At 42.2% G+C, this 22,875-nt stretch overlaps 1 protein-coding gene across 1 annotated transcript in view; it reads right to left on the bottom strand.

Annotated features, from left to right (window-relative positions):
• The window catches only part of mcrs1 (microspherule protein 1), a 60,462-nt gene that overhangs the window by 13,259 nt on the left and 24,328 nt on the right, over positions 1 to 22,875 (bottom strand). Inside the window, exons 5-8 of the mRNA XM_060910949.1 lie at positions 19,629 to 19,738; positions 7,756 to 7,864; positions 5,818 to 5,956; positions 5,650 to 5,725 (exon numbers count right to left, since the gene is read on the bottom strand). Coding sequence (XP_060766932.1) covers positions 5,650 to 5,725; positions 5,818 to 5,956; positions 7,756 to 7,864; positions 19,629 to 19,738 — 434 coding nt within the window. The remainder of the gene's footprint in view (positions 1 to 5,649; positions 5,726 to 5,817; positions 5,957 to 7,755; positions 7,865 to 19,628; positions 19,739 to 22,875) is intronic.

Below are 22,875 nucleotides of genomic sequence, written 5' to 3'. Positions count from 1 at the left end.
AATGGTAAAATGTCTGCCAGCGGCAGACATAGCTTAATGCACGCAAAGCGTGCGGGCGGGCGGGCGGGGGGGGGGGGGGGGGCGGGGGGGGGGGGCGGGGGGGGGGGTGCGCGCCCCCCTTTTGGCACGGAAAATTTTATGAAATGCACTGAGAAATGGTGGCCTCCAGTAACTTTTTTAACAGTGAAAATAAAGGGTAATCAATACTATTTGGAAACTTGAAATATGAAACCATACCTCAGTCATTTTATCAAATTTCAGAAATATTTGCAAACAAACACAAAGTAGTCCGATTGAAATCCACATATGGATGATATAATAATTTTAAGTCTGATGTGCACTCTGACTAAGCTAAGGTGACAAGTTTCTCCAGATTCTCTAATACTATTGAAGAATATGGTGAAATCTTGAATGTGCATTATTGATCAGGTTATTGTGTCTGAACAGCGCCAAGGTCTGCAATGATGTCAGACACACACCCACACACAGCTGCATATCCAACATGTATTTGGGATTAAAAGTTAGATTTAAAGCCATGATTTAAGTTAGTTTTATAGCTACACGTGATTTAGGATTGTTAGATTTAACCAGTCTCTTCAGTGTTGAATTTGAAATTGAAATGATTGAATGTTAGATTTAATGTTAGATTTAAAGCTGCATTAAGTGATTCATGTTAGTTTTATAGATTTATATTAGCCTTATTGCTGCACAAGGTGTTAAGACTTTATGATTTTAATATTTTAAAGCTTTTTAAGATCCTTTATTATTTTAGACTATTACATATACTATAACAGTGATTTTAAACTATTCCTGTGTAACCTGACCTTCGTCCAGTGGAGAAGACACTTCTTTGTTAGACTAAACTTAGTCTTTGTTTAAAATTGTCATAATTGATCCAAGGTTTCACTCACATACACAAGTATAAAACCCCTGTATACTCTCATCTCAGGGGGGACTTGCGAATAAAGATTGCGAACTAAAGATTGTGGGGTTCCTTTCTTTTTTCTGCGACTCACCCCCAGACGTCTGGGTGACACGAGGGGACTGATCTCGAGATGGTGAGGGCCAGAGGTGAAGAAACCTAACACACATACATACATATATATATATATTTTTTTTTTTTGTGTGTGTGGGGGGGTATTTATTCTTTACAGTTTATTTGTCTTGTTTTTGCTTTGTTCTTGTTTTATTTTCCTTTATTGTTAATGTTTTAGATGTCCTTGCTTGTGATTTGTGTGCCTGTGATGTAATTTGCATGCCTGTTTTGTGAAGGGATGGGAATGGTTGGGTGGGTGGGCAGGACGGGGTGGGAGTTTGTGCTCTTTGACTTTCATACGAAGGTTTGTACTGTAAAATTTTATATATTTGTGCTTTAAAAATGAATAAATAAACCTTGACCAAAAAAACCACCACCACCAACAACAAAACAATGCCTCGTCATGTTTAGTGAAATTCCTCCAAAAATTGTGAGAGGAGTTGATTTCAGAAGGAAAATACGCACTCATGAAATTGTCAAATAATTATAATTTTGTTAATCAAAGGCTGTAACTCTGATAAAACGTGACCAAATTTAACGGAATTGCAATATGTGTATACTACTGACATATAACAAAGAATCCTGCCAAGTTTCATGAAATTCCTCCAAAAGTTGTGAGAGGAGTTGATTTCAGAAGGTGTGCACCCTTCCCGGGACAGACGGATGGACATCGCCACGACATAATCCCCCTTCGGCCAGCGGGGGGATATTAAAAATCATCGCAGAAACACACTTTTTATTACTGCTTACATAATATATATGATTTATTTCTGGAGAAAGTGTGTAATGTTAATGATTAACTGTGTATTTTAACATAAATCATTCTGTTTCTACGTATGCGACTGATAAACATGCCTGTCTATCAGTAGGAAATGGGGAGTTTGAGTAAGACGTGGGGAGTTTTAAGATTTTTATTTAAGAAAAGTATTTGTTCAACAGTCTTAAGGCTCAATCTTTTCCTTTTCTTATGAACAATCTCCCCTGTACAGAACATCACCTGATCACATGACTTTGGCACGTCAATACAAGCTTCTGGAGCTTCAGGTTCTCCATGAAGAAGAAGCAGCAGCCTTTATTTGTCACACAGTGAAATTGTCTTTCACCCATCTGAAGCAGTGAGCACACACAAGTGAGCAATGAGCGCGCACACATACCCAGAACATGTGGGCAGCTATGCTACAGCGCCCAGGGAGCAGCCGGAGATTAGGCGCCTTGCTCAAGGGCACTTCAGCCCAACCTCAGGCCATGGCTGCCCCATGTTCACCAAACCACATGTCTTTGAACTGTGGGCGCACCCGGAGAACATGCAAACTCCACGCAGAAAGGCCCCCACTGGGCTCGAACCCAGAACCTTCTTGCTGTGAGGCGACAGTGCCAACCACGACACAGCTGTGCCGTTACATCACTAGCTTGTACAGTGGTCACTTTGCAGGATGGGTGCATCACTTCATGTGCTTCCCTTCTTACCCTGACACACCCATCACTCTGGACTCATCGGACCACATGACCTTTTTCCGTTGCTCCAGAGTCCAATCTTTATGCTCCCCATCAAACTGAAGCCCTTTCTTCTGATTAGCCTCACTAATAAGTGGTTTTCTTATGGCCACACAGCTGTTTAGTCCCACCCGTGCGAGTTCTTGTCACACTGTGTGTGTGGAAATGCTCTTACTTTCACTATTGAAGACATAGCCGCGAGTTCTACTGTCAAGTTTTTTCATGATTAGACTTCACCAAGGGGGGCGGCACGGTGGTGTAGTGGTTAGCGCTGTCGCCTCACAGCAAGAAGGTCCTGGGTTCGAGCCCCGGGGCCGGCGAGGGCCTTTCTGTGTGGAGTTTGCATGTTCTCCCCGTGTCCGCGTGGGTTTCCTCCGGGTGCTCCGGTTTCCCCCACAGTCCAAAGACATGCAGGTTAGGTTAACTGGTGACTCTAATGCCGCTTTTCCACTACAAACGCGTCTGAGTCGGGCTGAGCCGTGCCGTGCTGAGCGGGGCTGTTGGAGTTGCATTTCGACTACAACCGCGCTGAACCGTGCTGGCTGGAAGTGGGTGGACACATTGGGTGGAGTTAGCGAAAGTGGGTGGACGTCAGGTGATGTCGTTAAGCAGCGCAAACAGTGACATCAGTGAGCTTTTAAGCGGTAGTCTCACGACCCGAATAGTAAACAATAAACATGGAGGACATGGAGTCGTTAGTGTTGCTGGTCTTGGTGCTGTGGCTTGTTGTCACCGACAACGCGGACAGATACTGGCAAGAGCGTATAGATGAGGCGAGGCGCATAAGGCTTCAGAAATTCTCGTAATTCGTAATTCTTCTCCTTCAGGGTTTGCGGTGTTTACAGATCCCAGCGCGCTCGCGGGGCGTGTGTGGGCATGTGAGGACACTCCTCCTCACCAATCAGTGCACAGGGGAGTGTCTGCTCACGCCCCCAACCTCACTCGGCTCGCTTTGGCTCGCTTCAGCCCCACTCCAAAACGGTGCGAGTTTTAGGGGCTAAGCAGGGCTGAAGCGAGCTGAGTCGTGCTGGTTTTTGGTAGTCGAAACGCGAGCCGTGTCGGGCTGAAGTGAGCTGAAGCGAGCTGAAAAAGGGTAGTGGAAAAGGGCCATTAATTGACCGTAGGTGTGAATGTGAGTGCGAATGGTTGTCTGTGTCTATGTGTCAGCCCTGTGATGACCTGGCGACTTGTCCAGGGTGTACCCCGCCTTTTGCCCGCAGTCAGCTGGGATAGGCTCCAGCTTGCCTGCGACCCTGTAGAAGGATAAAGCGGCTAGAGATAATGAGATGAGATGAGACTTCACCAAGGGTTCAGTCAGTCAAGATTTTTTTTTCAACCACATTTCCTCTGTGAAGTTGACTGTTCACCACTACCCTTCCAGGTTTTAATAGTGTGCTGGACAGTTCTTAAACCAATTCCAGTAATTTCCTTAGTTGTTTTCTCTGCTTGACGCTGGTGTTTAGTTTGATCCTTCTGAAAGACAGTAATGTCTTTTCCAGGACCACGGGACACGTCTCCTGACGTGGTTTTTAAAGGTCCCATGGCATGGTGGTTTGTTGATGCTTTAAACGGGCTCGTGGAGGCTTCCGGATGTTATATCCGCAGCCTTTCTCGAAATGAACCCTCGGCACGTAAATATAGCCTCCTGGGAGAAAGCCCCATTTCAGCGCTTTTCCCAGTGCATCGTTTTGCTAATGAGAAGCAGGAGGTGGGGAAGGGTAGAGGGTGGGGGCGGGCCATGGGGGGAGGGGGAGGGGCTTGACCAAGCTGCGCACACACATACTCGCTGCTATCAGTGCCTGTAGCCACGCTGCTAAGACAAAACCCCGTTCTCCCTCGGACTCCTTTCGTAAACTCAACGTGACACAGAGAACAGAGAGTGAGAGTGTTCGGAGTGGTAGTTTATGAACGTATAATACCCTAGGCTTGAACACGCACTCCATAACCAAAGAGGATAGAAGCAGCAACTACAGCAACATATCACTTATCCAACAGAAGACATGCATTGCGGAGCAATAGTCAAACATAAGCTCATAAGTTACAGTCAATTTCCAGACTAAACTCAGTTTAACAGAGCATGCTGCATGCTCTTTAGTTTTGTAGCGCAGATTACCTGGCTAACTGCAGGAAGCGGTTAGCTGCACAGCTAATGTAGCCATTGCTAGGCTAACGCACCGATTTTAAAACACGGCAAAACGACCAGTTATACACTTACTTGTTCGGTGTTTGTGGCTGATGCGGCAGGGATGCTTGGTACGGACCCAGGCCTCAGTGACAGTTGATGTGCAAAACCTGCCCTGTACTGTCCCAAGTTGTGGAAACATTCCTCAGGAAAATGCTTCCGACAAACATACACTGTCTTAGGTAGACTCGATGGCGTATTATTGAAGTAAATAAAATTAAGCCACTGCGTCTTCAGGGGCTCTCCCGTCGGCAGTAAAAACAGACTCTTTTCTGTGTTGTCACATCCATGTACAGCGCAATTTCCATGTTTCGCTCGCTTAGGTGCGCAGAATTCGGAATTCCCTTTACTGTCTATCTGCGCATCTCAGAATGACACAGGACAATGGGCGAACTAGATTTTTTTTTTTCCCCCAGCCACGGTACGCCGGAAATCCGGCACGGCGCCGGAACGCTATCACCCCTGCATGTTGTTGTGTCCTCCCTCTATGGTCTCCTCACTACAACTGGGCGGGGCAATCCATACAGTGGGTGGGAATCCAGAGGGGGGGGGCGTGGGGATCATCTCCCTTGCTGACGTAGGCAAGGGAAGAGCTTATCAACGCGCCGTTTTGACGCGCCATTCTCAAATGTTGGGCATAGTTTGGTTTACACATTATGAAATTTCTAGCCACTGGGGTGACTTAAGAAGGTCAGAGGAACTCATTTTAACGTTAAAAAACCTCAGAAAGTGAAAATTTCATGCCATGGGACCTTTAAAGAAATGAGAAGCTACTCACTGCACCAGTTAAGGCTAAAAGAACTGTTGCCAGCTGAAACATATTAATCGCGGCAGTAATTATCTAGTCAAGGGCTCCTAAATATTTCCTTATTAAAATCCAAATGGCAACTTTTTCTTGGCTAGGCAGTGTATGCACAGAGTGTGATGTGTTATTTACTTCAGCTTGGAATCGTCGACCATCTGCTCAGCATCTGAGAAGTTAAGGACCTGATCTGCTTTGGGCAGAGGCTGAACTGGAAAAAAAGAAAGTGCAAATATGTGGAATCAGTCCGAGTGTCATGGGTTAAAGGAGTTTTTAAAGCACAGGAATTTACTGCATGCTCACCACTTTGGTCGTCCAGTAAGTAGTACTGTTTGAGCAGTTGCCAGTGAACCAGTAAACTCTTAGCAGTGCGTGATGGGTAGAAAACGTCAGGATGCTTATTCAGCAAGTCCTGGAAAACCTCCAGTTTTGGCTGACTGTTCTGCTCAACACACAGGAATCAAGAAATGACTGACCAAATCTTAAACGTGCACACAAGACAACAAGGATCAGACAATCAGAGATGGAGGAAAATCTAGAAATGACAAAAATCTGCAGCACAAGTTTGGAAACATAAAATTGAGTCGACACACTGTAAACATACACCTTACTCTTCGCCTACATCACTAAACAAACACAAATAGTGATCTACGATAACGAAGAGACATGTCAGCAACGAGACTCCAGGTTTTTTCATGTACATTCGAAAACATACTCCTATTTGTCAAAGGTGGACAGAACAGTAGCCCTGGCACCCAGACAAACTGGCAAACAGACTGTGTAAGGAGTTATCAGTTTTTTAATTAATGATTGCCCAGGGACGAAGCTACTACTTTGGCTGCTGATATGGCAGTAGCCAGCAAAGTTTTTTTTTATTTTTGTATTTATCCTTTGAAAGCAAAATCCATTCTCCCCATTAGCTTCCACTGAAAAAATAAAACAACCGGTTATAATTTTGTATGTTTGAATAAAACATACTCTAACTGGTTTATAAATTCCATGTATCTGCAGCAGAGCATGGCTCCCAGAACCTCACCATCTGCTCAAGTGGATTTTTGGGCTATGAGTATTTGATTTGTAGTAGGTTCAGTAGGATTTTGATGTAAAAAGAGAAAGAAAAGCCCTACTTATCAACTGTTGCAAAACAAACTTTCATTTTTCTATGCTTGTTTAATACCCTTTAGAGTGACATGGCGTACTTTATCCTAGTCAATTAGGTTTCTAGAGAATCAAAAATATGTGCAAGCAATATTAGATATTTCACTTGACTGGTGGGCTGGTTAATGAAGTTATAATCTGTCCAGCCCTAAGGCAATGTCTGACGACGAGCTCTAGCTGTTGGCAAGCTGTATTTTTATTAGCTGGACTAATCCTACCTTAGCGGTGGTTATCTGCCAACTACTGTTAATAAATAAAAGATTTCCAAGCACAAAGTGTGTTTCATATTTACAATAAGGTGACCAGATTTCTGAGAAGAAATCCAGGGACATTTTCAGTTCGGTGGTGAAAACATCTTTAAAAACATCTAATGCTTTCATCTTTGTAATAAAAAGGAGGGACAGTTCTGGTTTTCATGTATTTTGATCATGCATTGCATAAAAAGTGGAATTTTCCTTCACTGAGTGCACCGTAGGCCGATTCTGCAACTGCTTTAGGGTCACGTTCATGAAAGACAATGTGAAAATCTCTGGTGTGGGTACATAGTTTAGATTTATAGACTTCTAAATTGTAGGCTTGCTGAAATAGATGTTTTAGACCCATGAAAGTAAATATATTATATTAAATTACCATATATACCACTAGTAATGGGCAATGTATTTAAAAATATACAAAACACGCAACACAGTTTATTTAAACAGTTTACTTCAAGCCAAGCAATTTCAAGGTATGGTAACTACGAATACTACTTCTCATTATTAATGAGGACACAAATGGTTCCCGATCTCCCGTCGCCTAAAGACACCCAACTCTTGTTGGTAAGCCAGTTGACTACTTTAAAAGAAAAGAAAACGGACTTCAGCGCCAGAAAAAAAATCTATCACGTCTTTGGTGACACCATCAAAAAGTGCCTTGAAAGCCAGTTATCTAGTAGCGAGACGTGTGGCACAGACCAAGCAAGCCTTCACCACTGCTTTGTATACTTGCATGTTTGTGTGTTGTCTAATTTGTATTCTGCTGTCTGATAAACACTTTAATGGCAGCCAAGTGAGAATCTTCTCCAGGGAAAAAGTGCTGACTCACCGAGCTAATCTTGGCGAGTAGAGCCTCTTCGACCTGGCTGAACAGAGCTTTGCTCTGAATAGCGGCGATGGCCTCGGGATGGAGTTGCCTCATGGCCTGCCATGCCAGCCTGAAGACATCATCATTACACACACACAAATCAAAGATACATTTAGCATGGTGGAAATGAAGAGGAACAAGAATGTTGCAGACTGACTGCAGTTCGAATTCTCTGCCTATAGGAGGGCACAAAAACATTTTGTCTTACAAAGCCAGGCCAGCTGTAATGTGCGGAATAAATACAGTGGGGCAAAAAAGTATTTAGTCAGTCACCAATTGTGCAAGTTCTCCCACTTAAAAAGATGAGAGAGGCCTGTAATTTTCATCAGAGGTACACGTCAACTATGAGAGACAGAATGAGAAAAAAAATCCAGGAAATCACATTGTCTGATTTTTAAAGAATTTATTTGCAAATTATGGTGGAAAATAAGTATTTGGTCAATAACAAAAGTTCATCTCAATACTTTGTTATATACCCTTTGTTGACAATGACAGAGGTCAAACGTTTTCTGTAAGTCTTCACAAGGTTTTCACACACTGCTGCTGGTATTTTGGCCCATTCCTCTATTCAGATCTCCTCTAGAGCAGTGATGTTTTGGGGCTGTCGCTGGGCAACACCAACTTTCAACTCCCTCCAAAGATTTTCTATGGGGTTGAGATCTGGAGACTGGCTAGGCCACTCCAGGACCTTGAAATGCTTCTTACGAAGCCACTCCTTCGTTGCCCGGGCGGTGTGTTTGGGATCATTGTCATGCTGAAAGACCCAGCCACGTTTCATCTTCAATGCCCTTGCTGATGGAAGGAGGTTTTCACTCAAAATCTCATGATACATGGCCTCATTCATTCTTTCCTTTACACGGATCAGTCGTCCTGGTCCCTTTGCAGAAAAACAGCCCCAAAGCATGATGTTTCCACCCCCATGCTTCACAGTAGGTATGGTGTTCTTTGGATGCAACTCAGCATTCTTTCTCCTCCAAACACAACAAGTTGAGTTTTTACCAAAAAGTTCTATTTTGGTTTCATCTGACCATATGACATTCTCCCAATCCTCTTCTGGATCATCCAAATGCTCTCTAGCAAACTTCAGACGGGCCTGGACATGTACTGGCTTAAGCAGGGGGACACGTCTGGCACTGCAGGATTTGAGGCCCTGGCGGCGTAGTGCGTTACTGATGGTAGCCTTTGTTACTTTGGTCCCAGCTCTCTGCAGGTCATTCACTAGGTCCCCCCGTGTGGTTCTGGGATTTTTGCTCACCGTTCTTGTGATCATTTTGACCCCACAGGGTGAGATCTTGTGTGGAGCCCCAGATCGAGGGAGATTATCAGTGGTCTTGTATGTCTTCCATTTTCTAATAATTGCTCCCGCAGTTGATTTCTTCACACCAAGCTGCTTACCTATTGCAGATTCAGTCTTCCCAGCCTGGTGCAGGTCTACAATTTTGTTTCTGGTGTCCTTTGACAGCTCTTTGGTCTTGGCCATAGTGGAGTTTGGAGTGTGACCGTTTGAGGTTGTGGACAGGTGTCTTTTATACTGATAACGAGTTCAAACAGGTGCCATTAATACAGGTAACGAGTGGAGGACAGAGGAGCCTCTTAAAGAAGAAGTTACAGGCCTGTGAGAGCCAGAAATCTTGCTTGTTTGTAGGTGACCAAATACTTATTTTACCGAGGAATTTACCAATTAATTCATTAAAAATCCTACAATGTGATTTCCTGGATTCTTTCCCCCCATTCTGTCTCTCATAGTTGAAGTATACCAATGATTTTGTGTTCCCTGTTTTGAAGGGTTTTTGAAAGAATGTTTGTTTGTTTGTATGGATCGGCAGCTGGGCAGCGCTCCCTCTTTTTTTTTCATTTTTCCATTTTTTGGTTTGTATTTTTTATGGCACATGCAGCTTACATACACCTCAATAAAGCCTATTGTGGCAAGTTTATTTGTTAAATAAGAATATTAATGAATAACTGTGTTAGGATAGTATCTTGGAATGTGAACGGGTTATATAACCCCATAAAAAGAAAGAAGTGTTTATCATACCTGAAGTCACAGCAAGCTCATATAGCCTTTATTCAGGAGACGCATATGATTGAGTCAGAGGCGGTTAAATTGAAGAGAGACTGGGTAGGCCAAATATTCCATAGCTCATATAGTAGTAAAAAACATGGAGTTGCTATTTTGATACATAAAAATTTAAATTTTATTGTTATAAAACAACAAAAGGATGATGAGGGGAGGGTTATATACTTACAAGCTAAAATTAATGGGGTACAGGTTACTCTATGTAATATATATGCTCCAAATGAAGAAAATCCAGGTTTCTTTCATAAAATTAATAAATTAATGGGTAATGATGGTGGGGGGCCTATAGAGGATTTCGACGTGACGTCACAGGTGACGTGACGCACCGGTGTCCGCCATTTTGAAGGTCAAGCTAGCTAATGTCAACAACAGTAGCTGGTATGTTACTGTAGCAATGTTTACGTTCAGTCATTTGGATGACTGTTAAAACCTTTCAGTCTCAAGTTTTTCCTTTCTGCCCGAGCTAGCGCGCTCGCTCCCAGCCTGCCCGAGCGCGCTAGCTCAGTAAACTAGTAAATACAGTAAAGGAAAAACTTGAGACCGAAAGGTTTTAACAGTCATCCAAATGACTGAACGTAAACATTGCTACAGTAACATACTAGCTACTGTTGTTGACATTAGCTAGTGCTAACAGCTAGCTGCTAGTGCACTGTTACAACTACACCGGCCCTAATAATACAGTTCTTGGTCATTGCCTGGTAACAGCAAATTTATAACGGGCCATGTCTCAACAGACTAAGAAGTTATTTCAATGACATTTAATAACATTTTGTTTATCCTGAGGACCGAAAGTAAATGAAAATGTGAACAAACCTTAGCTGTAATAAGATGGCGACCACCGGCTCCAGAGGCGACCCGCTGATGTAGGCATGTTACCCAACCTGGTTTTTAATGACATAGGTATACAGATCATGTGGGCCGAAGTCAGGTAAAGACGAGGGCTTCGTGTACTTCCGTACGTCAGTGAACAATCCTGGTGGAAGCAGGTAAATGTCGTTCTCTAAGCCTGCTAACCTCAATTTTTGCAAATACCTCTCCCTCTGCTCGCCCTGTAAATGCCCTACGTCGCTGGATAGTGAAGGTGTTTTCTGCATCTTGCTCCTTTTTCTTTTATGTTTTTTCCCTGGTATTTCCCACACGCCTGACTGCAGGTCAGGAAGATCACCTGCGCTGCAAAGCCAGAAAATGATAGCCTGGTAACGTGTATGGATCACGTACACCAGCATCATTGATTTTCTGGTGATATCGCTTCTTACTCGCGTCATCTAGGCCGGATAAAATACTCGACAATGAGACTTCGTCATGATCAACAGTGTATCGCTACCGGTAGTCGCCATATTTGTGACCGTCAAAATGGCGCCGGCTACTTGTTGACATGGCAACAGTCACGTGGGTCGAAAACCTCTATAATAGTAGGTGGGGATTTCAACCAAGTTTTGGATGGAGTTTTGGATAAAACTACCTTCTCTTATATTGTTCCAAAAGACAGAATGGCTATTGGTTTACTGATGGAGGATATGGGTCTGACAGATATATGGAGGCTTGTTAATCCCAGGGATAAAGAATATACATTTTATTCTCATAAACATAAATCACAGTCCAGGATAGATTATTTTTTAATTAGCAAAGAACTTGTGAATAATGTTACAGATTGCTCAACAGGATCAACAGTACTGACTGACCATGCAGCAGTACATTTGGGAGTATTGATTGGATTAGAGGGCAATAGAGGAGGTAGGTGGAGATTGAATGTTTCTGTGTTTCAGGACCTAGCATTCTGTAGCCAGCTTGAAAAGGATATTAGTACTTTTTTCTTGGAAAATATAGGCTCAACAGATAGAATAGGTACAGTGTGGGAAGCTTCTAAAGCTTATATTAGGGGAAAGATTATAGCTCAGGCCCTGTTTACATTATTTCGAATCAGCGGCTCATCAGATTAACGTTTTTGAGATTTTTTTTTTTTTGGGGCTTTTTTCACCTTTATTGGATAGGACAGTGTAGAGACAGGACAGGAAATGAGCGGGAGAGAGAGACGGGGAGGGATCGGGAAATGACCTCGGGTCGGAATCGAACCCGGGTCCCCGGATTTATGGTATGGCGCCTTAGCCACCTGAGCCACGACGCCCCCCAGATTAACGTTTTTAAAACGATTCGCGTGCACACAGCAATGCCAATACACGATTCGTGTGCACACAACAATGCCAATACACGGATACGCTAATCACATGACTAATTAGACGGCACGTCACATGATCCCAGTGCATATCGGGCATGCGCAAGTCACTCACCACTTGCAAGTGGAAGGATGGCAAGCGAACACCTTCTCCAGCAGATAAACACACCTGGCTGTGATGTTCATGTTCTCACTGAGTTTAAGCGCCTGAAGGAGGTTGAAATGTGTAAATAAACCTCAGTGCGGCTCAGCGCTTCCTCCTGCGCTCCAAATCACTCCACCCTGAACAGCGAGTGCCCTCTGGAGGGTGCGCACTCCGGCCCTGCGCAGCTCACAGAGCGTGCGAGTGAAGCGCACGAGCAGTGATTCGGGACTGAGCCACTGTGCGTGTGATCCCAACGCCAGCGAATCAGGAAGGTGGATGTCACAGTGACGTTGTCCAATGACGACGTCAGCTAGAGCTCAGCACAGCGTATCCGCGTATCCTCAATGTTTACACAGCAACGGTTCAAATACGAACTGGGTTGAATACGTCGGCCCTGGCGGATTCCCGTTTCCCGGCGTTTCAATGTGAACAGACAGTGCATCCGCGAAGAAAACGAGACAGATACGGTCTAATGTAAACTTGGCCTCAGTGTAGTGCGAAGAAAAGAGAGCAAATAAGAAGACTTAAGGAATTAGAAATTCACCTTAAAGATTTAGAGAAGAAACTGGCTGAGAAACATAATGATGTACTGCTAAAGGAAATTTGTGACCTTAAATTTCAAATAAATTATATTTACAATAGAAAGGCAGAATATGCTTTATTCAAGCTTAAAACTACTTACTATGAAAGTGGAGAAAAAGCTGGCAAGTTGTTAGCTAGACAGCTGCGGCAAAAAGAAGCAAGTTATATCAGCGGTTAAAAACAAGAAAGGGGAATTGATGACTAATACAAGCGATATTAATAAAGTTTTTGTGAGTTTCTATAGCCAGTTATATACATCGGAGATTAACCCTGAATTAAAGAAATATGATGCCTTTTTCTCTAGGATTAATCTACCACAAATATTGGATGATGAAAAGGAATTATTAGACTGTCCTATATCAGTGGAAGAAGTTAAAAATGCAATTAAACCAATGAGGGCTGGAAAATCACCTGGTTTGGATGGTTTTCCTTCTGAGTATTATAAGAGATTTAGTGGCATTCTTGCGCCTATTTTGACAGAAGTCTATGAAGATTCTTTAGTGGGCAAATTGCTAAATACATTTAATGAAGCTTTAATCTCCTTAATTGTTAAAAAAGATAAAGACCCTGCTGATCCAGCTAGTTATAGACCAGTTAGTCTTATTAATGTGGATTGTAAAATCTTGACAAAAGTACTGGCAACCAGATTAGAGAATCTTTTACCACATTTAATACATTCTGATCAGGTAGGCTTTATTAAAGGGAGAGCATCCTCCGATAATGTTAGACGTCTATTGCACCTGATGCAACTTAATCATAACAATAGAAATGCAATAGCCGCTATATCGTTAGATGCCCAGAAAGCATTTGATAGGGTGGAATGGGGCTTTCTATATTATACTCTTCGAAAATTTGGGTGTGGAGAGGGCTTTATCAAATGGGTAAATATTATTTATTCAGATCCAAGAGCTGCGGTGATAACAAATGGAATATCATCTTTTTTCAATTTATCACAGGGAACAAAGCAAGGAGATCCCCTCAGTCCCTTGCTCTTCACACTATTTTTGGAATCTTTGGCTACTGTAATAAGGAGTGAGAGTAGTATTAAAGGGATTATGTATGGCGGAGAAGAGCATAAAATGTTTCTTGATGCAGATGATATTGTGTTACTTCTGGAGGACCCTTTGTTGTCAGTTCCTAATGTTTTGTTCACAATAGAGTCTTTTTCAGCATTATCAGGCTACAAAATAAATGTGGCAGATCACAGAATCCAGGGACACATGTCCGCCCGGGGGCATTTTGAGTTATTGACAGATTCAGAAAGCACAGTTTCTAAGCTTTCCAATGATGCCTTCCATGTGGAGATCTGACAATATTTGAAGAATGTGTGGCCTTTTGAAAGTGTATACTTCTTAAAACAGAAAAGGGAGAAAATCGCCCTCAAAGTTTTCCTTCTCAGCTACTCTGGGTGTAGGGCGGGCACATAATGGTGCTCATTTGCATGACATTAAGGAAAGCCCTACCCCCTACTAGCTAGCACGATACTACTTTCATGTAAACAAAGATCACCACGTCAATTTTCCTTCCATGCAAAGTATGCCCAACACAATTATGAAGTACAAAAATAAGTCCTAAAGTATACTTTAACGTTTTGTGGTTGAAAAATTACTCACACCGTAAGAAAGAAAGATAGCACGATGATGACACAACTAACACAACACTAGTTTCATGTAAAGCCTCAGTCACAACCGGCCGTACAGTATGCGCTCCTACAGCCGGTCTACATGCAAAAAACGCAAGAAACACACGGAGAGCGCGCATGAAACGCATGAGAGCGCGCGTGTGAAAAGCACGAGAGCGCGCGTGTGATGTGCTGATTTTCAAGCCGCAGACCGGCCGCAGAGGTTCTTTGACATGTCAAACTCACTCTACGGGCGCTTACCTTTTTTTCAGGTTGCAAGACAAACTTACGGCCAACGCGCGTCTTTCTCCGTGAACAAAAAAAAAAAAAAAAAACCGCAGCGATTTGGGAAACGCCAAAAATCACACGGCCAAAAAATCGTACGTCCGGTTGTGACCTAGGCTTAACCAAACCACAACACTCTCCGTTACATGCAAAAATAACCACACAGCCTTAGATTAATAAACTTACCCCATCAGAAAGACACACCAATGCCTCCGATGGAATGTAATCCTAGAACGGTCCGTGTATCATCCGATCATTCGATTCAATCTGGAAAACGAGGTTGCGGGGTTTTTTTGCTAGAAATGGTGATCTCCAATGTAAATACCGTGTGTCTGTTTGCTTCGCGGTGTCTGCTCCTCTGCACTCTGTTTAGTAACTCATTCCATAGTGAAATCACACGCCTGTATGCAGGTTAAGTAGCCATGCGCTCAACTTGGATCATACAGCTGATTCGCGGAAAAAAACAAACAAATGACTTAAATCATCATGTGAATGGCCCATATGGTAATTTACCCACACCCCCCAGCAGGCTACAGTCCTGACAAAAACGAGACAATTTGCAACAAAAAATGTATGCTTTTCCAACAAAACATTTATTATCTGAAATACTATTATCTGAAATACTGATTGCATTCTTCAAGATCTCAACTTGCACATGATGGAAAAAAACAAAAATCACAAATTTCGAAAAAAAATGCTTCTTATGCGATTATCTCGGATTCGTTTCGGCCGACATGTGTCCCTGGATTCGGTGAGGGGTCACAAATTGGGAAAAGTCTGAGTGTATGCCGATATCTAAAGGATGCAGTCAAATCGTAATGACAACATTTAAGTTTAAGTGGGTCCAAACTGGAATGAAATATTTAGGTGTTAGACTGTGCCCAGATTTGGCAAATATAATTGATACGAATATGTCCCCTCTACTTTAGATGATTAAGTTGAATTTGGAAAAGTGGAGGATGATTAACCTCACATTATGGGGGAAAATTAATGTAATTAAAATGATAATGTCCACACAATTTAATTATATCTCTATGATGATACCAGTACAGATTTCTAATGCCATTTTCAAGCAATATAACAAATTAATCACTGAGTTTTTGTGGAATGGGAAAAAGCCTAGAATTAAGTTTCAAAAACTGTTTGCCTCACGGGATATTGGTGGATTGGCCCTTCCAAACATGGAATTATATAATATTGCCTTTGAGATGAATACGTTGGCAAAGCATTGGGGTATAGGTGATCCCAAGCCTGGGTGGGTCAAAATTGAAGAAGGGCTTGTGTACCCATCTAGTGTGGTAGAATTTATGTCACAGAAAACTCAGGCAGGAGAGGCTAATTTAAAGGATATGGGACATGGATTTTTACCTGGGCATAATTATGTATAAAGGACATAAGAAATGCCATCTAAATCACTGCAGGGTGTCAAAAATGTGAAAATCATCACATTATTCAAGTTTTTCTATACATCAGCGTAAAACAATGATTCGTTAAAGAGCTAGGTGGTCACGTGACCCGTGATGTCACAAAAACTTTCCAAGGAGCCAGCGCTTGGGAATCTAATGTAAACAGGTTACCGAAATGGACACCATCGACAGTGACATTCCCGATGTTTCACAGAGATGTGAAGTTAGACCCTATCAATTCGAACCGATAGCTGGAAATTCACATGAACATGGATCTTGTCTTTACTCTGACGGGTCAGATGATTCTGAGAGTGAGAGTTCATTCAGTCCCCATGAAACTGAAAGCGGTCGGCTGGATAACACTTCCTGGTAAGTTAAAAACAATTCTGCTCAAAGGCTAATGATCTGTTGAAAGAAGTATTATTTTTGTATCATACACTGAAAGTTCATCATAGATCTAGCTAAAGTCCGTTGCAAGCTAGTTTTTTTTTTTGCTGATATTTTTCGAGATTGATTGAGATACAATGCTTCCAGAGTCCGAGATGAAAACATTCAAAATGGCGAAACGAGTCAGAATTATGATAATCAATAATTGATACACCCAAAATTATAATACTAATCCTTACCTCGGCTTTCAGTCGCTTACCGCAGAGGTCTTCAACGGGGGGGTCGCGAAATCGCACCGGATCACTCATATCAACAAAAATATTCCTGCCCTGTCCCCTGGCCTCCGTGCAGGGATGCAAACAGCGCGCCTTTCGGCGGATGCCGCCTTTTTCACGGCTGAATCGCGCAGATCCGATTTAAAAAAAAAAAATAGCGATGTTGGTTCATGGAGCATGAGGCATGAAGTGTAAGGATGAGAGAGAGGCGGTTTGGGTCGGGAAGCTGCGCGCATTTGTGCAGCCTGGCGCAGGTGTGCGCGGCTTCCCGATTTGAACTGTTTTTTTTTTTTTCCTCATCCTTATGCTTCCTGTTTCATGAATTAATATCGCTCAGTACCTGAGTATTAATGTTGAAAGAATCCTCAGTGAAATGGTCCGAATACAGTTTGTGGGAAAAAGTAGGTGCAAAGTTTTTTTCAACAGGTGTTCTGTAAAGTTGTCCTACCAAGCCTACTGCGCATGCGCGAAGCCTACTGCGCATGCGCAAGTGAGCCCACACTTTCCTCAGCTTCGGGTCCTTGGGGAATGCAAAAAAACTTACTCCAGGGCATTTCCCATTGGAATTATTGCAACCATAAGCAGCACAATACACCATGATGTCCAATGTATGATGTCCAATGTACTTTAAAGACTATAAAAACAATTTTCTTGTCATCCACTTCTCCATTCATCTACCCGCTTGTGCCGTGCCCGAAAGTTTTTGTGACGTATGATCACGTGACAGCGGCTCTTCCGGTTGCAAAAAATGCATATCGGAAGTCGAGCAGAAATGCCATATAATCATCACGAATATAACGATTTTGCTGAATTTAATAGATGATTTTGTATTTGTTGATGCAATTAATTCATATTTTTAATGGAAAGAAACTGATATAGCATGCTTTTATGTTTCATGTCCCATATCCTTTAATTCTGAATCATTTACGATGGGCATGGGCAAGGGTGCATAAAATGTTGGGGATTTCACAATATAAGCAAAGCTACTCTTCTATATGGAATAACCCTTCCATTTGTATAGGTAAAAAGGTATTCTTATGGCCAACTTGGATGGGGAAGGGCATACGTATTGTTCAAGATTTGTATAGAGATCAGACATTTATGTCTTTTGAGGATCTTAAACAAAAGTTTAACTTAACTGATAAAGGGGATTTTTGGAGGTATCTACAGTTGAGAAGTTCTGTGGGGTCTGTTCTTGGTTTGAAAAGAGAGAATAAAGAAGACAATGTGGTGCAGGCGTTTTTTAACACTCCACCTATCTCACATGCACACTCTGCCTCTGTATTTTATAACAAAATGTCAAAAATCCAAACAAAACTGTGTGAAAACTTAAGGATTATATGGCAGAAAGATCTTGATACGGATACTGATGAGGTTGCGTGGGAAAATATTATTTCAAATGTGGGAAAGGCTACAAGGGATGCTAGAAATAAATTTACTCATTACAAAATTGTACATAGGTATTATTTTACACCAAGTAAGCTATTTCGAATGGGTTTAATAAAAGATAATAAATGTTGGAAGTGTAATAAAGAGGTGGGTACACTTCTCCATGCACTATGGGATTGCCCATTGATAATGCCCTTTTGGAAGGCAGTTTTGAAAAAATTTGAGGACTGGCTTAGTCAGCCTTTACCAGTGTCTGCACAATTTTGTCTGTTAGGAGATAAGTCATTTATGCCAGAGGGCATTCCAAAAGCTGAAGGTAGACTAATGATGACAGGTTTTATGGTAGCGGCTAGAATTATTCTCCGTAAATGGAAGAGCCCACATAGACCTGAAATTAAAGAATGGCTTCAACTTATGTCAGAGACAGCTGCTTTTGAAGTCATGATTTCAAGGGTGCAGAAGGAACCAAGTAAAGCTAGCCAAGCATGGGTGTATTTTGATTACAGTGTTGGTTTAAATTCTTAGGGGATTTGGGGTGTGTTGCAGGCTTTCGTCTAAACGGGGGAACAGGGGCGCTGCGCCCTCTTACTCTCGGCGTGCGCCCCCTTACCGACTCCGTGAAAACATCCCAGCAACACTACGTGACAATGTGTCTGATCATCAAATACGTTATAATTGCTCCAAAAATATTCCAATCATAGTAGATACACCGCCAGACGGTGCAAAAACAATCCGAATTGGCGTTTTCCAGACTGAGGCGCCATGTTGTTTAGTTGTTTACTTGTCGCGGCTGCTCTCGCGAGATTTGACATGGGTTACATACAAGGTCAGCTGACTTGTAGAGCGAGATTTCTCGAGACTGAATGACCTTTCACCCACCGGCGCGGGAGCTTTTGACAGAAGTAGTTCGCGAGTTGTTTTTGTTGACGCTTGGGCATTTAAAGATGTCATCCCGCGGCACGAAGCGGAAGAAAGCCAAAGACTGTCCGGGGCAGAAGAAGATTACTTCTTTCTTTTTCAATGTTGACAGACAATTTGTTACAATTTCCCTCTCAGATACTCAGAATGTCCCATTGGAGCATTTTTCAAAGGCTTTGCACGGCGGGGGTTGGGGGGACAACCGGCACCATCTCCCCCCCCCTTCGCTCCCTCGCCATGGTGAGCGCCCTCATACTAAATTTTTCTAGAAAAAACCCTGTGTTGTATACTGTATGTATATGTATGTGCATTAATATGTCTGTGAATAGGTCATTGAGGAGAGCTGTCATGTTCTGTGTTGCTGCCGATGTGTGTTTTTGTTCTTAAATGTGTGTTTGGTTTTTTTTGTAATTGTATTATAAAAGCAAAATAAAAAAAAAAAAAGTATACCAATAATGAAAATTACAGGCCTCTCTCATCTTTTTAAGTGGGAGAACTTGCACAATTGGTGGCTGACTAAATACTTTTTTGCCCCACTGTACGTCCACTTTGGAAGGCATTTTTCGGTGCACTTACTTGGATATGACAGGGTCGTAGAGCAGAGCATACCACCGTTCCTGAATCTCCCTCAGCGTGAAACGGCAGCTGAACTTCACTCCCAGATGAACTGAGGTGAGGTCTGTCGTCTGAAGAACAGCACACATACAGTATATGGCACAAGTGAGCTTTGAATCAAGCTTTTTTTTTTTTTTTTTTTTTAAGAGGGAGAAAGAATTGTATTAAAATATCATTTAAAAAAGTCTACTGAGATTGTAAGTTCTTTTCCTACTCACTCATATTTATCAAGTCCCATCTATACACAACAAACCCATCTACAATTGCAGTCACAAGTTTACATACTTTCTTTGAACTGATTTCATGATTTCTTTGACCTGTTCTTTTTCTGTAGTAGAATGATTGTACAATGTATCTTTAATTTAAAAAAAAAAAAGAAAAGCTGGTGCATATTTAATTTATTTTCTGAAATCAACACAGGGTGAAAGTTATGCATACAGCATCAAAAAAAAAAAACCCAAACACAATACACATACAGCCACTTAAAGCAGATACGCAGAGCCATGGCCTCACTTTCGTTTATAGTTGCCTTGAGACCTCAAGAATGGCACAGGAATAGTTTTAAGTGTTAACAATAAATCTAATATAGTAATTTTAACGATTAAAGTGATTCATATAGGTAGCAGTCTGAGTGAATGACGTTGACGTCCGTAACGTCACAACAGGAAGTCTAATCGGTCTCATCGCCATTTCTGCTATACTAAAACACAGAGCTGACTGCAACTCCGATCCTCCATTTTGAGCTGATTTATCACCATGCCACGTAGATGTGTTGCTGGCTGGTGCAGCAACACAACAGAAGGTGTATTTACGTTGCATTCATGGCCCAAGAATGTTCAAACTGCAAAGATTTGGACACGCTTTGCGAGTTGTTCACGGGCACACTGGACGCCTACGAAGTGGTCTCTCCTCTGCACATTTTACTGAAGACTCGTACGAGACCTCTGATCTGTTGAGGAGCGTTGGCTATAAGCCCATATTGAAAGAGGGTGCAGTATCAACAATTAAAGAAAAATAAAATTACAAGAAAAAAGTCTCATCTCTAGCCGCTTTATCCTTCTACAGGGTCGCAGGCAAGCTGGAGCCTATCCCAGCTGACTATGGGCGAAAGGCGGGGTACACCCTGGACAAGTCGCCAGGTCATCACAGTATCTGTACTTTACTTGAGTATTTTTTGGGGGGGGAAACTTATGACTTTAACTTCACTACATTTGAAAGGCAAATATCGTACTTTTTACTCCATTACATTTCTATCAAGGTCCTCGTTACTATGAAGCAGCTTTGAAAGTGGATGTTTTTTTCTTTTCCTTTCTAAAACGTGATTGGTTTTTCGAAGGTGACACTGAGACAGCCGATCAGCAATCACTAGGGTCACATCACGTCCATAGACTGTATAAAATCAAGTTCAATTATTTCTCCGCAGCATTATTTGAACACGATCACAGTTGATGGCTGAATGGAAGGAGGCGGTTCTTCTGGAGAATGCACGCATTCATGGCTATAGCGAGAACCCATGTTTCAGTTTTCTGAAAGGAATAAGGCCAAAAAAAAAAAGTGTGTGTGTTTCCGGTTACCCGACGGACCCTAATCCGTACCGCCCGACCCTAAACTTTTTTTTCGTTTTTTTCCCAGTCGCGACTTTTACATATAACCCAGCCGCGTGAACCGGAAGTTTTTGTCACTCACTGGGAAAATCAGGGCTTTCCACAAGCGCCGGCTGCCGGCCATACAGCCGACTACACAATTAAGTCCAGCCGGCTACTTTAATGACTTATTTTTGTAGCCCACAGGCTCTAAATATTAATTTTCGATTTTAATAAAATTAAATGTTTATCTAACGGACTGACAATAATGTCAAACTGAACCGCACTCATTTAAGTTGTGATTCGCGCTGTTTGTACCGATAATAACCACAAATTCCCCGCCAACTTCGTTGATCAAGGGAGAGTAACTCATCCGCAGCCCCGACATGCGGTGTGCGCGCGCACTCGGCGGAGGCAGTAGTGTGTCGAGGCCGTCGGAGGGAACAGAAGCAGAGATAACGCTTATTTTGTCTTTCACCTAGAGACATGATTTAAACTTTAAAACGGAGACAAAATTCTCCTGTGTGGATCTGGCATTCAACTTTTTTGCTGGGTTCTATACTTTTTGATCAGTCACAGATCAAACACCATGAGCACATCTGGAGCAATTCCGGCTTTATAATGGGTGTCTATGGCGTTACACACCAGTGGAGCTCAGGAGTTTAGAGTGTAGGCAGCTTGAAAAGAAAACAGCTCTAACTTTCTCATTTAAACTGTGTTTTCAGCCACAATTTTCACTCTACACACACAACTTTCTCAAAAGTTGTAGTCACACATTGTGTGAATCAAGACAAGTGTCTACCTGAACGATAGGATTTACAGTTTTTGAATGAGAAGCCTGAAAGTAAGGAGAGGACAGCCGCGCTCTCCCATAGACTCACATTATAAACGTGGCAGCGCTTTTACTGCAAAATCAGAAATGTCACTTGTTTTTAACTCGCTCTAGTGTCCACATTTTTTACACTAGGGACAAAAAAATTACATTTATGTGTTCATGGGAGCCTTGTAGCACCCAATGTGCAAGAATTTTGTGAATACCGTATTTTCTGGACTATAGAGCGCACGTGTATATAAGCCGCATCCGCTCTATTTAAAAAAAAAAAAAAGATATACAAGCCGCACCGGGCTATAAGCCGCAGATATCTATGTTGAAAAATTAGATATTTACTGCATGTACAGAACGATTTTGTACTGTAAATGTACATGTATGTACCTGAACAGATTCTTTCCGAACAGTGCCTTTTAACACGGCAGCAACTTTGCTGATTAAAACGGAACAGAACCAAGAGAAAATAACCGGTATTTATTTACCTTCATTTCTCCTGTGTTTGAAACCACAAGTGACTTTAATCATCTTCGCTGGATTTGAAAATAATTACCAGTTAGTAATTTGTCGTGCGTGTTCTATCTGCTAAAGATCTGCTAATTCTTCTTTGCACTGATTTTTCGTCTATCTTATTTTTGATTCTACTTCCGGTTAGAGCGCCCCTAGCGGTGGAAGAAAAATCCACAGAATAGCCGCACCTTTGTATAAGCCGCATGGTTCAAAACCTAGGAAAAAAGTAGCGGCTTATAGTCCAGAAAATACGGTAACTCCTTTCGTTTCCGTGTAAATCAGCGTTGTT

The sequence above is a fragment of the Neoarius graeffei genome, chromosome 26, assembly GCF_027579695.1.
Source record: "Neoarius graeffei isolate fNeoGra1 chromosome 26, fNeoGra1.pri, whole genome shotgun sequence".
Lineage (NCBI taxonomy): Eukaryota > Metazoa > Chordata > Actinopteri > Siluriformes > Ariidae > Neoarius > Neoarius graeffei.
This window is presented reverse-complemented; position numbering and strand designations above follow the sequence as displayed.